Source organism: Arachis hypogaea, chromosome 4 (assembly GCF_003086295.3).
Source record: "Arachis hypogaea cultivar Tifrunner chromosome 4, arahy.Tifrunner.gnm2.J5K5, whole genome shotgun sequence".
Taxonomy (NCBI): domain Eukaryota; kingdom Viridiplantae; phylum Streptophyta; class Magnoliopsida; order Fabales; family Fabaceae; genus Arachis; species Arachis hypogaea.
Window position 1 is genome coordinate 122,465,276 of NC_092039.1, and position 15,114 is coordinate 122,480,389.

Consider the following 15,114-nt stretch of genomic DNA (forward strand, 5'->3'; position numbering starts at 1 on the left):
TGGCATTTCAACAAACCCATGAGAATATATCTTCTATAAAGTAAGTCATCTCTTACACATTGTGAATTGATGAGTAATTTCATACCAAACTCCTTTGAAAAAACTTGCGATAATATATTTTTTCATAAGTAATCAATTTCTTACGTCTGGAGTAATGTTTATATTTCTTTCTTCTAAAATTCCTCATACATATTTTTTGTAAAAATGGTTGTATCTACAGGTATAACACGCTTCGGAATAAGGTCGACCTCTACAATGTTCTAACTGGTCCGAAAATTAAATCTCAATACTTCTTTTTAGACATTGCACATATAACCATGGATTGAATTTAAGGATATTTTTTTCTCTTAGTTTTGTATACTTCTAAATTTATTTATATATTATGCTACAGTTTTCTTTTTCTTTTACAAAATTCTTAATCATATCATTTATAAATCATAATTTAAACCACTTAAAATTGGTCTATGAAATTTATGTAATATTCTTAATCACATATAACAATTTAAATAGGTTAAAGTTACATTTTAAAGCTTATAATAATTTATTAGTTAGTAAATAAATTTATATCATTATTATTGTATATTACTTCACTAATGGCTATAGAAATATATATTTAAATGTGACAATATCATATTAGGTGGAATGCTTGGTCATTTTTAGCATTAAGACATCGGCATTCAATTTGATCCACCAAGGACCGATCATATTTAATAATATAATATTATCTAATTCAACTTGCTAATTTATGTATTTTATTAGGAATAATTGGTATTATTTATGATTACAGATAAAAATACTATTATTAATTAATAAGTTGCTTTAAAAGTGGGATAAGAAAAAATGGGTAGAAAGAAGATGCACTGGCTTCTATTCTAACTGCAAAATTTTATAAAGTCATTTAATTAAGTAATTAGAATATTAATTTTGAATTACTGCTAATAAACTTTTTGCCGTTTTCGGCACGTCAGTATATATTAATTGTTTAAAGAGAAACGTTAATGACTAATACTTTTTTATTAATACTAGTGTATGTTCCCGTGTCCTACACGGATAATACATAAAATTATATAATTTTTTTATTAAATTTAAATAAAAAATATACATAGTAATTATTATTATAAATATTTTATAACTTAAAAATATTAAAAATAATTAATATTTATTTTAATCAATTTAAATTTATTGAATAGTCATCTCATTTGTCCGCTTAAGCAAGCATTTGGAGTTTGAATCTCGTTTTGTGTGAATCACAATCCATTAGTTAGCGACAGACTCTTAATAAATAGAGCATTAATATGTGGTGGATTAATTCTCGACTTGTCAAGTTAGGAAATTCATAGAAAAAAATTGAATTTGTCTTTAAAATATATTAATTTTTTATTAATAAAAATACTTATGAATTTTTGTCTTTGTTGAAATTTACTTGGGACAATTTTATTTATTGCTATCGTATTCATTCTTGATATCAAAATAATATGATCAACATTATTACTTGTTAAAACTTCACATTTTATGAAATGATTTTAAAATTTTCAAATTCATAAACTTATGTTATTACAAAAGTTATTAGATCGATTAATATTTTTTGGTAATATGGTGTATCGAAACATCATCGTTGAGTATTAGTTAGTGTGAAAAGAAACTGATAGCAACTTTTGTTATTTAATATATAATTTATTCTAAAAATAAATTAATATGGTAATGAAGACCCAGGGGAGCGTGAGAAATCCACTTTCCATCCCTCATTCCTATTTAAAAAAAAATGTCCCCATTCTTTCTCCGTCATTGCAAGTTTCTGTTTAATTACCCCTTAGAGAACGTAGATCTCTTCGGGTATCTACTAATATTCTTTGAAAATTTTTAAAAAAATTAACACAAAAAGACATAATATAATAAATCATAAAATAATCAATTCAATATAATTCAACACAATTTATAACATATTCGTTATGAAAAATAACATTTCAAAAGGAGAAAACATAAAAAAATAATCCAACATAATAACATAACATAATTTTTTAGGACAATATTGATTGACATAGTGACAGACTTGATGAGAGGTAGAGAAAGTAAGTTAGAGAGAGAGAGGATCAAGGCTGAGAATGAGTCTGGAAGAGAAAGAAAAAATTCGAATTGGAGGCAGAAATTAGGATTACTAAATTCAAGAAATGGATTTACGTATATATAAATTAGGATAAATTAATAATTTTATATTCGCGTATATTTAATAAGTTTCATGGGGCGGGTACTTATGTCCGTTCCCCTATTAGGAGTGGCAAACGGGAAAGTCCGCCCTGTCTCGCCAAAAACCCGCCCCGCCTAGTAAGACGGTCCTGCATTTTCCCCCGTCCGTCTAATGGTAGGCTGGTGGGATCTCTTTTTTTATAAGCCATTAAATATTAAACAATATATATAATTTCACAACAATTTCAATAAATTTATAATTTCTAAAAATATAAAAAATTATAATTTTTAAATTCATGTACATTAACGTCTTTATAATTATAAATGTGTAATAAATATAATTATAAATATTTTTTTTGAAACAAAATAATAAAACCAGCATTGTCTAAAGCAAAACAAATATTATCCAAAATATAACTTAAAACTTCTTCAATTATCATCTTCATCATTTTGTAGATCAATAACATCATATAAATTTGTAAAAAAATGACTCTACCAAAATAAAAACTTAGCCCAACGAAAAAGCCTGCCCCGCCCCGCCAAAGCCCGCCAAATCCCGTGGATTAGGCGGTGCAGGGTAGGCGAGATTTTTAAGTTGGTGGCCATAAATTTTCAGCCCAACCTACATTTTTTGGCGGGTTATACGACCAGCTCGACAAATTTCGACCCGTTTGCCACCCCTAGTCCCCATTCATTTTTGCATGGTAGGTCGTGAGGATTTCAGGGGTCCCCATCTAGCTCCAAAACGTGAGTAATCCCTGCAAATACCCGTTTCGGCTGTTTTTGTGATCATCCTTATTGCTAGCATTCATTAGTTCGTGACGTGGAGCTATTCTAGCCACTCAATAAATTCTTAGATAATCAAAGTTTAAGTTATATTATTTTTATAAAGTTACATGTATCCTTGTTATAACAATATTAATAAAAGATAAATGGATAAACACTAAACTATTGTTTGGATATAAGATAAAAATAATAGGAAAGAAAATGGAAAGAAAAGTATATTTTTTTGTGTGATGTTTAGATGAAAAAAATGAATGAAAAGAAAATAGAAAAAAAAATTATTTTGCTTGAATGGAAGGAAAAGTAAGAAGAGAAAAAATTATAATAGAGAAAAATTATATTAATGTTTTTATATATTATATATAAATTATATTTCAAATGGTAATTCTATATTTTTATCCATGTTTGCATTTTTGAATCAGTTTTCTTTGCAACTTTAAAGAAAAAAATTTTTACGTGAGCTTCATATACATTTTTATGTTTTCATTCAATTTCTTTGTTGAACCAAATAATGAAAAATTGATTTTTCCATCCATTTTTTCCCCCAACATGTTATTTCTCTACAAATTCTTCTAATCTAAACAATGCATAAATATGTCACATTTTTTATATATATAACAATAACTAATATCACATATTAGGCTAATTTACGTTGATAAATCAAAGTTACTCTAAAATTACCTGAATCTCTTAAATCCAATAACGTTGCCTAGTTGTCTCCATTTAAATCAAATTTAATGAATTCGAATTAGGATAATAAGTAATAAATCTAATTTATATTTAATAATTTACCTCTAACTTATGGTAAAAATGTAAGATATGATGTCAAAAAAAAAAAAACTAAAGTGTCATAAATTTTTTACTAACAAATTTTTTTTTTCATTTTTTAGACACGTTTCTATCTTTTTAAGTTATACATTTTGATTTATATAAATTAATGATAATTAAATGTAAAAAAATACTAATTAATAAAGGAATAAAATTTAAGATAAACATGTCCTGAACAAATTGAAATAAAATAAAGACTTTTAATTATGATCATTAATTATAATTACATATATTTACTTCAAGATTTATACTTCGAAAACACAGTATATTAATATTTTATATTTTTATTTTTTAATTTTATACTATCACAAATATTAGTTACTCACCAATAATGACAATACTTTTAAAAAAAAATAAACATAACTAAATTATCTAAAAATTATATAATAATTTTCAACATAACAAAAAAAATATACAATTACCTAAAATATAATATTTGTGTAGTAACTGAAATTTAATTGTCAATATAAAGTAATATGTAATATCATTTCATAACCAAATAAGTGTTTAATCGAAGAATTTAATATTTATATAATAATATGACAAAATAAATTAAAATTTGAGTTTAATCATAGCAAGCGTTCAAGTTTAAATTTTTATAAATTAATTTATTTGTGTCAAAGTGAATTGCGTAATAAAAAATTCATAAAAATTTCATATATCGAAGTAGATAATAATTTATTTGTAAATACAAAAAGTGTATTGAATAAGTAAGAAATTATTTTATTTTAATTTGGTCCATAATTCACATGATTTGAATTTAGCTCAATATATATGATTTGATTTGATTTGATTTAATTATTAGTTAAAAGTATCTCAGTTGCCTATTTTATTCATAGATTTATTATTTTAATGACTAATAAATTAATCAAATTAATTAATTAGTACACACAATAAATTTGGGTTAATAAATTTTAAAAAATAAATTAAAAATACTAACAGAATATTAAAATAAATAAATTAAAAAATACTACCAAATCAAATTGATATAAATTACAATAAATTATATAATATTTAAATATCTAATCAAATTAATTAGTTGATATAGTTAATTTATCGTAATAACTTATAGTTAATGAGTTAAAATAAATAAATCGGAAAACATTCTCAGAAGCATGCTACGTCAGGTTCATCATTAAATACAAAAATTTGATTTTTATATAATAAAATAGATAAATTTAAATGCGTAATATTATTCTTATTAAAATTATCTAATTATATTTATGCAACTTAAACTTTTAAAATATATAATGATTTTTAAAATAACAAAAAATGTACAATTATCTAAAATATATTATTTTTATGTAGCAATTAAAATTTAATTGCCAATATAAAAATTATATATAATATCCTATCATAAACAAATAAGTGTTTAATCAAAGAATTTAATATTTATATAATATAAAAAATAAATTAAAATTTGAGCTTAATCATAGTAAACGCTCAAGTTTAAATTTTTATAAATCAAATTTTATCATTTTTTTTCTCGAAGTAACTTATACAATGAAAAATTCCTAACGTATTATTGATACTCAAATAATAGAAATAATATATTAATAAATAAAAATTATTATTAAAAGTTAAATATACAGATAAAAAATTATAACTTGCAAAAATATCTCTAAAATTTATTACATAAATATTAAAAGTCATGTATTTATATAAATTAAATTATATTAAATTATAAGATATTTAGATATTTAATTAAATTTAAAAATAAATGGTATGCCAATTCAAATAATTTAGATTGAAGATAAAAAAATATATATAATCAAATTATATCATATAACATAACATTTCTATAAGTTTCTTTTATAAGAGATTTAATACAAAAATATTTATCATCATCTGTTTAACGTAACAATTTAAATTTAGGAGAATTGTTCCAAAAAATACCCTTTTTGAATTATTTATTGTTAATATTAGGTCAATTTCATAACATTCAATAATAACATAAATGATTATATTTGAACCACAAAGTTAACCTAAAATAAAATATAAAAATTGATGAGAATAAAATATTAAGACAAAAAATGATTAGAAGCGTAAAAATAGAAAAAAATATCAAATTTAAATAATGTCAAAAAGAATCTAATATATAAAGATGTGAATTGTAAAAATAGAGGGATACATATATAAAGAAGAATAACATGCATGCATAAACGTTTTTTCACTATATCATAATTTGCTCCAGCTATATGATGAATTTAGCGGCAGTCAGCAGCTCCAAAAGTTTGCATCGGTGCACCTCAAACACATTACCTGATTTCTTAAGCTGCAAGTATACCGAGTACATTGTCGTCCAATTCCATCAGCGGTAATGCCTAAATTAAGACATTTTCGAGTTATAAACAAACAATCAACAAAATACTACTTATCTATACATTCTCATTTATTCATAAAAAAATTTTACATAAAAAAAAGAAGAAAAGAAGAGTTAAAATAGCAAGAGCGATAAAAATGATGATTCTTATTATTTTGTTTGGCCGTCTATATATAGAAGACCAGAAAATCATCATTATCTAACAAAATTAATTTGTATTTATTGCATTTAATTTGAATAAGCAAAAAATTATCATATTTTAGCTTAGTATTTAATTCACATCATTTGAATTTGACTTAATACATATAATTTAATTTGATTTAATTATTAGTTAAAAATATCTCAATTACTTATTTTATTTATAAATTTATTATTTTGATTATTAATAATTTAATCAAATCAATTAATTAATATACATAATTTATACCTAATTTGATTTAATAAATTAAAAAATACTACCGGAATATTAAAAAAATAAATTAAAAAATACTATTAAAACAAATTGATATAAATTATAATTATTATGTAATATTTAAATATCTAATTAAATCAATTAGTTGATATAATTAATCTCATAATAAATTGTATTTAATGAGTTAAAAGAAATAAATCGAGAAGCACTTTCAGAAGCATGCTACGTTAGCTCCATCATTAAGTATAGAAATCCGATTTTTGTATAATAGAATCGAATAGACGTTAATTCATATATAGTATATAAATAAATTTAATTAGAATAAATAATAATTTATTTATTTTATTTTGGACTTTATAAATGAAAAGACTAATTCACTAATATAACGAATTATAATTAATGTAGTATAATTAATTAAGTAATATAAATTATAATAAATTATATTAAGAAAAGAAATATTTAAATATCTAATCAAATAAATTAGTTAATATAATTAATTCAGTGCAATAAATTGTATTAAATAAGTTAAAACAATTAAATTGGGAAACACTCTCCGAAGCATGCCACGTCAGCTTCATCATTAAGTGCAGACATCCGATTTTTATATAATAGAATAGATTAGTCTAAAAATTTTTAATTAAGTCCATATAATATACAAATATTTTTTAATTAAGTCTTTTTAAATTAAAATTTTTGAAATTAAATTTATAACCTATAAAGATATTAAAATTATATTCCTATATTTATTATATTTTACCGTTATAAATAATACAATAAATTTATAATACTAATAATTAATTTATTAATTTATGTAAATTAACTCATTAAAAATTTATATCATTATTATTGCATATTACTTCACTACTGTCATTATTTCAGCAAACATAGGTCTTAACTTTGGATCTCTACAATACAAGAAGAGTATCATATAATCACACCAAGCATCGGGTGTATTTCATTCATGTAGGTAAAGTATTCTAAAACTTCCTAAAACTTAAACATTTGCAAATAGTCTAAAAGTTTTCTATTAAGTCCATATAAATCTAGAAGTTTTCGATTAAATTCATATAATATACAAATATTCTTCAATCAAGTCTTTTTAAATTATAAATTTTGAAATTAAGTTTGTAACCTATAAAGATATTAAATCTATATTCTTATATTTATTATATCTTACCGTTATAAACAATATAATAACTTTATAACACTAATAATTAATTTATTAATTTCTATAAACTCAATCATTAAATGTAATAAATATCCATATAATAAATGTCATAATAATATTATTAATCATAATAAATTTTACGTTACAAATATTCAAATTCTATACTATTTGAACTACTAATGTAAGTCTCTAATCACTATTTTTTAAAATAACATCAAATTTACCATAAGAAATTTCTTTTCAAACTATACAACATCGCAAACTTACTCAATGGAGCATCATTCATTGGACAATATAACCAAACATACAGACAATTAGTTTATCAAAGTTCGTGTGGTTCGTCTATGGGAAACATTAACACCCAAAAATGAAGAGGAGTCTCTTTACTTAGAAATAATTATATTAGATGAAAAGGTACAAAATAAACAAATTTATTCTGTTTTTAAATTGAATTTAAAAAATGCTTTAATTATTTTTGTTTTTTATACTTTTAATATTATTTTATAATACTTTATATATAATTGTATTTTAATATCGTTAAAGTTAAACTTCTCTCAATTTGATAATCATTGTTCCTTTTCTAATAATTTAAAAAAATAAATGCAATAATTTTTTTAACTAATGGTTAACAATGATTTACTAACACTGTAGGGAACACCTCTTCATGTAATTGTGAAGAAAAATATGATAAACAAATTCAAACATTTGTTAGAAGAAGGAAAAGTATATACTATCAAAAATTTAAAAATAGAAGATGCAAATGATTTGTATAGACCAATTAAAGGTACAATGAAAGCAAATTTTTTAATAACAACTATTGTGAAAGAAATCAAAGATCCAGTTTTGAACATTTCCCAACACTATTTTAAATTTGCATCACTTGAGACATTGTCTGATAGAGTGGGTCAAAGACAAATTTTAACAGGTAATTTTATTTTATGCTATTTCAATTATTCTTATTAAAAATAATTTTTTTAAAAAAATTTAATACATTTTTGTTCTTTTTATTGTAGATGTCATTGGAAAACTGCATGCAATAGGAGAAGAAGAACAAGTAGATGTTAAAAGAAAACCCATAAAAATATGAAAAATGGAATTGGTACTCAAAGAGTAAAAAAATATACAACCAATTCATTTTTCATTTAGATATATAGTTATTAACAAAATACTATTAATTTTAGGAACATCGTGTTGAAAGTCACGTTGTGGAGAAATCTCTCAAGTCAGATAAATAAAGAAATTACAATACAAATCAAAGGCTAAAAAATAGTTGCACTCACATCAACATTGGTTAGTGAATACAAAGGTATGATCTTTTTCAAAAAAATTTAATTTATTGTTTTTTTTAGTTCAAAGAATTATATTTTATATAATACATTAATTGACACAATACAACACAATCTTATTTTATATAACCTATTATATGATAATATTTTAGGTGATTATTCGGTTAGCACAACTTCAAGTACAAAAATCTATATCAATCCAGAAACTGAAGAATTCGCACAGCTGACTTATGGGTATTTCATAACTAATAAGTCTCTTAAAAATTAATCCATTTATTTAATTATTCAATTTAACAAATATAAAAAAAATTCCTAAACAGGATTGATCAACATGAAGAAGTAATGGAGATACCAAGTCAAGACAATGCCAACACAAATCTTCAGAGTAGAATGATTAGAAATCGAATAACTATTCAAGATCTAATGGTTATGCAATGAGAATCTGATGATTATGTATAACAAAAAAAACCTCACAACATGCATCATACATTCATTCTTACTCAAATACCATATACCTAATGATAACATAAATAGAATATTAGAATAGGAAAAGATCTTCACAATTTTAGTAACTATAAACGGAATTGATGACAAATTTGGATGGAACGATGTTGAATGTGAAAAGTGTCATAAGAAAGCATATAAAAAAGGAGACAACTACATCTGTGGCACATGTAATCAAACACCACAATATCCAACCATAAGGTAACTTTATATACTTTTCATAATCTCATTTAGCAAATTATTAGTTACTAACACAATACTTATTTTAAGTTCAGAATTCAATTAAAGGTTTCAGATCAAAGTGCTACAGCAATTTTTGTATTATTTGATGGCAAATAAAAAAAAATTGTTGGGCACAACTGCTTCAAATATAATCACACTCCAGAAAAGTAACAATTTTGAAGCACCACCCCAATTGAAAAACTTGTGCAACCTCACACTTATTTTTGAAGTCAAACTAAATGAGTTTAATCTCAAAGAAGGTTCTCAACAATACACTGTTACCAAGACATTTGTTCCAACTAAAAACACTGAACAGCAACACCCATTACAACAAATAAAACAGGTAATACTAAAAAAATCCCTTATTTAAAACATCATTTTTATTTCTAATTTATATTATTCATTCATTATAGAAACCAACTTCGCCAACACTAATATCATCAGACGAAGATCACATACCTATCAAGCGGTTGAGGAGAAAAAAAAAACGATACAAATTCAAGACACATCTTCGAAAGAAGACCATACATGCAAAGAGGAAGCAAACAACATAAAAGAAAGTGCACACAACTCACCAATTTATACGGAACATGCCTTCACAACAACCTATGACAGAAAGAAAAAAGCAACAACTCTAACAACAACCAATAAAAAAAAGAGGAGGAGTGCCACATAAGAAGACCAATTCCATCAATTAAACCAAATGCAAAAATCAATTCCAACATCCAAATACTTTGTACTACCATTTCTTTTAAATAAAATACCATTTAAATTTATTTTTAGTTTATACATATTTAATTTAATTCTACAAAACATAATAATTTTTAATATTTATTGTATACTATTATTAATTTACCGTCCTGCGCATCGCGCGGGTCACATTCTAGTTTCTATAATAATATTTTTTTTTTCTTCTCTCACATTTAGCATTTTGATGTTGGTTGTAATTCAATCTTGTTAGAAAAAATCTCATTTTCGTTATTAAATTGATCCTACTTAAGCTTTTATTCATATCAGCGAATACTTGTCTTTTTTTCTGAAAAAAAAATGTTTCTCTTTACCTTTTACAAGTTTTCCTATTTTGGCCTAAGCAAGAGTATGCAAAGAGAAATGGATTATTTAAGCAAAGAACACAATATACGACTTTTCTTATATCAAAAATAGCAAAACAAAATAGATATATAACAGACTATATTTATCATTTTCCCTTGCCTACTTTTATTTGGGTATACACATAGCAGACTCTTACATAAAAGGAACACAATAACTTCAAACGCAAACACAAAAATGAAAATAGTCTAAGATTACACACATGAAAAAACCAACATCTAAAGTCTAAACTTGTGACTTAAAAGATCCTCTTCAGCAACCTAAAAACATCTACAGCAAAAGCATTTCCCAGTGCTAACCCGGCAACAAGGCCACCCCCATATCCAATTACAATTACCATCCAATTAAATTCAAAGAAAGATCCTGACTCAGAGTCTTGATCACCATCAAGTGTTGTTGGTTGTGGAAGCTTAGAACCATCTTCACATTTCTTCAGCAATTGAAACCCGCATAAACCTTTGTTTCCCTCAAATGAATTATCTTAAAAAGTGGAAAGTTGCCCATTTTCTGGTATTGGACCAGAGAGATTGTTGAAAGACACATTGAAGAATTCCAAAAATGTTAACTCTGTGAGTTGTTGGGGGATTTCCCCTGACAGGCTATTGGCAGAAAGGTCCAACGCTTCAAGATTTGAAAGCTTTCCGAAGGAAGATGGGATGCTGCCAGTAAACATGTTATTGGACAAGTTGAGCACAACAAGACCATTCAAACTTCCCATGATATCTGGAATCTCACCGAAAATTTTGTTACATGAAAGATCAATGGCAATCATGTAATGAAAGTATTGACGCCCAAGATACTCCATGACCATCCCTTTGTTAGTCATTGGAAATACAAACAAACTAAGATCAACCGAAGAATGTTGCAACAGATAAACGTCGTCCTTGAACTGTACTTGGTGGCTTGTGTTGGAAAGTGTCATCGATTTGAAAGTCTTGATTATTTCTGATGACAATTCTCCAGAAAAATCATTTTGAGAAAGATCAATGATACGGAGCTGAGGAAATGTGCATTTTAATGGACACTTTATAGCTCCGTGAAATTTATTATCACGTAAAAAAATAAGCTTTAAATTAGGGAGAGATCCTAACCAAAAAGGAAATGAATCATTGAAATGGTTATGACTTACGTCAAGAACCTCTAGCATTCTGCAATTGACAAATGATCTTGGTAATTGACCACACAACTTGTTTGAGCTAAAATCAATCCACTGAAGTGCATTTTCTTTCGCATAATTTTGAGGAATATTACCTATCAATTTGTTTCCTGCAAGCCTCAAAATGTGAAGAGATCGGCTAAAGCTTCCTAAACATGATGGAATCATGCCAACTAAATTGTTGGAAGATAAATCAAGAGACCCAAGTGATTGTAGATTACATATCAAGGCGGGTATTTTTCCTATCAATAGGTTGTTGGAAATAACCAAACTCTGAAGAGTTGTTTTATTCCACATCCAACTCGGTATTGTCTTTATCCTATTGTGTGATATGAAAAGATCAGTCAACTCTTGCAAGTGTTGTATGAAATTGGGAAAATGAACTAAGTTGCATGAACTTAAATCCAAAAATTGAATTTGAGAAGGAAATGTTACAATGGAAGTGTTCTTCCCTTCAAGAAAAGACAATTTGTTGCCTCCGCCTAAACCAAGTGCAGTAAGCTTTCTGAGCTTTGAAAGCATTTCAAGCTCAATCTGTCCTTCCAACACATTACCAGCTAGATCAAGACCTGTAAGATTCTCTAACATGAAGAGGAAATATGGAATTTCACCTTGAAGATTATTTCGAGAAAGATCCAAGTGATTTAAAGTGGTTAGATTCATTAGCCAAGTTGGAATTTCTCCATTTAAATTGCACAAACTCAATCTTAACCACTGAATTGGAGGAAGGATTGTCACATTGACAGCCCTATTTTGTGAGAACAAAGACAATTTGTTGACAGATAAGTCAAGATCATTAAGCCTTGTTAGCTTCAAAAACATGTCAAGTGCTAGATGCCCTTTAAAGAAATTATACGGCAGATACAAGTGTTCAAGATTCTCGAGTCTAAAAAGAGAGTGAGGGATTTCACCTTCAAGGCCATTATTGCTTAGATCTAAGAGGGCAAGTTGGGTGAGGTTTCCAAGCGAAGAAGGAATGGCCCCATAAAAACTGCAATTTGAAATCGAAAACCAACGCAAAGAAGTGTAGTTTTCAATAGATGTTGGAAGTGTACCATAAAAGCTTGTGCCTCCGAGGTTTATGTTGACAAATGAGCTTGAGAAAAAATTAGGCAACATACCCCTAAGATTTTGGTTTTGTCCCAAATGCAAGACTGTTAAGTTTGGAAGATGGAATATACCAACTGGAAATTCACCATGCAGGTCACAACTGAAAAGAGAAAGCATTTGCAAAGATGTAAGGTTTGTGAGAGTATGAGGTAAAGATGATGAAATGGTCACAAAGTTAAGAAGAACATGTTCAAGTCTAGTTGTGTTTTGGGATAAGCTTGTGAGAGTGGATGCCTTGAGTTGCAAATGGTTGATTAGATCATATGGAAGCGGGTCAAGAGTATAGCTGCGAAGATCAAGGGACAACAAGTTGGACAAATGTGAAACTTGAGGTGGAACTTCACCAGAGAATGTGTTTTCATTGCCATGAGAAAGATTCAGATGTCTTAGCTGTGAAAGTTCACCTATCCTGACTGGAATTTGCGAGTGATTGAAGTCATTGTCAGAAAGATTGAGACTTCGAAGGTGCACAAGTGAGAAAAGGGTGCTATTGGGATCCATGGAACCATAGAGCTGGCTGCTACTGAGATCAATGCCAATCACATGACCAGTGAGCTCAGCACATTCAATGCCATCCCAGGAGCAGCAATCTGTGGCAGGAACCCAAGAAGCAGTTTTAGGATAACTGATAGGATTGTAAGAAGCAGACTTACTTGTTAGAAAGGATTCCTTAAACTGCAACAGGGCATAGCTTTCATGTTCATGGCACTCATGATGATGAGTAGCAGTTGAATGATTCAAAGGTGAACAGTTTGTGAAATGGGAGGATGAGAAGAGAAGAAGAAACTGTGTGGACAAAGCAAGAGAACACAACAACCCCATTATTGTCATTTGTATCGAAATAGGTTTCAATGGATGGAACGTTTTTATAGTGAAGCAGTGATGGTGATGCTATCTAAGAGACATGCAGCAAGTAACGTTACCTGCATTTGTATTATTCCAAGTGCAATATCGCTTCTCGTTTCGCGGAAGTAAAGAAGGATAGTGATCCTTATTATGGATGGTTCTGGTGGACTTTTGAAACCACAAACTGGTTTGGAATAATTTGCATAATATGGCCAATCATGTCGTTTTAAATATCCTAAGATTTTTTTATGCTTACTTTGAGTAACATGGTTCTTCAAGCACTCTCATTTTGTATTGTGTAAAAGTCGACAACACTGGTCAAGCAAAATAAGTATTTGCAACTTCAACCGAGCAATACTGATTTCTGTATATTTTGTTATATGCAGAGTAGCCTCTCTGCTTCACAGTGAAGTTCCTTGATAGTATATTTTTGTGTTTTGTCACATCAAAATTAAACTAATAAAATCTACTGTTACAATCTTTTAGGATTTTGATACAAGTCCTTTACAAAATTTCCTAAAAAATTATTTTATACTTTTTGTTCCTTAAGGATCTCTGGGTATTGCAATTTTTTTCCAGAACTACCTGTTTTATTACGTTTTTTTTTTTATCAAATACACATGGCTGAAAAAGTTAATGCAAAAATCAGCCATATTATGATATATATTGTTGTTCAGGTTGATTTGCTAATTTAACAGGCCTACATAGATGGATGGGTTGGTTCGAGGTTTATTTGTTTTATTTTTCTTACGCTACTTTCAATAGTTCTAAGATTATGAGAAGTTGCTAGAAATCTTGGCGTGCATTTTGAGCAAGAAAAAAAAATATATCTGTCATGCTTTTTGGTTTATAATAATTGGCATAATGTGGCCATTCATGTCATTTTTAAAATTATTATGTAAAATATAGAAAATCAAAATGAATTAAGCAGTTATAGTCATACAGAAACAGAACTGAATAAACTCTCTTAGGCCTATTTCATAACTCATGAGTCTACCTTCACATTTCACCCTTTTTCGTCTCTAAAATCTAATCTTTCCCTCCTTATTCGTCTATTTCAGGTTGAATTATTGATCAATTTATCTAAATTGATTGAATCTATCTCAATTCCGTACCCAGCCAACACGAATAGCTTTATTTGAGGTCATCAGTTTTTTCATCATTGACTCGGTAAACTAAACT

At 26.8% G+C, this 15,114-nt stretch overlaps 1 protein-coding gene across 2 annotated transcripts; it reads right to left on the reverse strand.

Annotated features, from left to right (window-relative positions):
• Positions 1–10,871: 10,871 nt before the first annotated feature.
• On the reverse strand, positions 10,872–14,047 carry LOC112795365 (receptor-like protein 49). 2 transcript variants are annotated; one of them, XM_072236176.1, is made up of 3 exons: positions 14,010–14,047; positions 13,740–13,872; positions 10,872–13,499 (listed from the first exon to the last, which is right to left on the reverse strand). In XM_072236176.1, exons 1-3 carry the CDS (start codon positions 14,013–14,015, stop codon positions 11,302–11,304), a joined length of 2,337 nt encoding a protein of 778 aa, XP_072092277.1. In that variant the 5' UTR covers positions 14,016–14,047; the 3' UTR covers positions 10,872–11,301. The 2 variants fall into 2 exon arrangements, with proteins under 2 accessions (XP_072092277.1, XP_072092276.1); XM_072236175.1 differs by lacking the exon at positions 14,010–14,047 and having other exon boundaries at positions 13,740–13,928.
• Between the last annotated feature and the right edge of the window lie 1,067 nt (positions 14,048–15,114).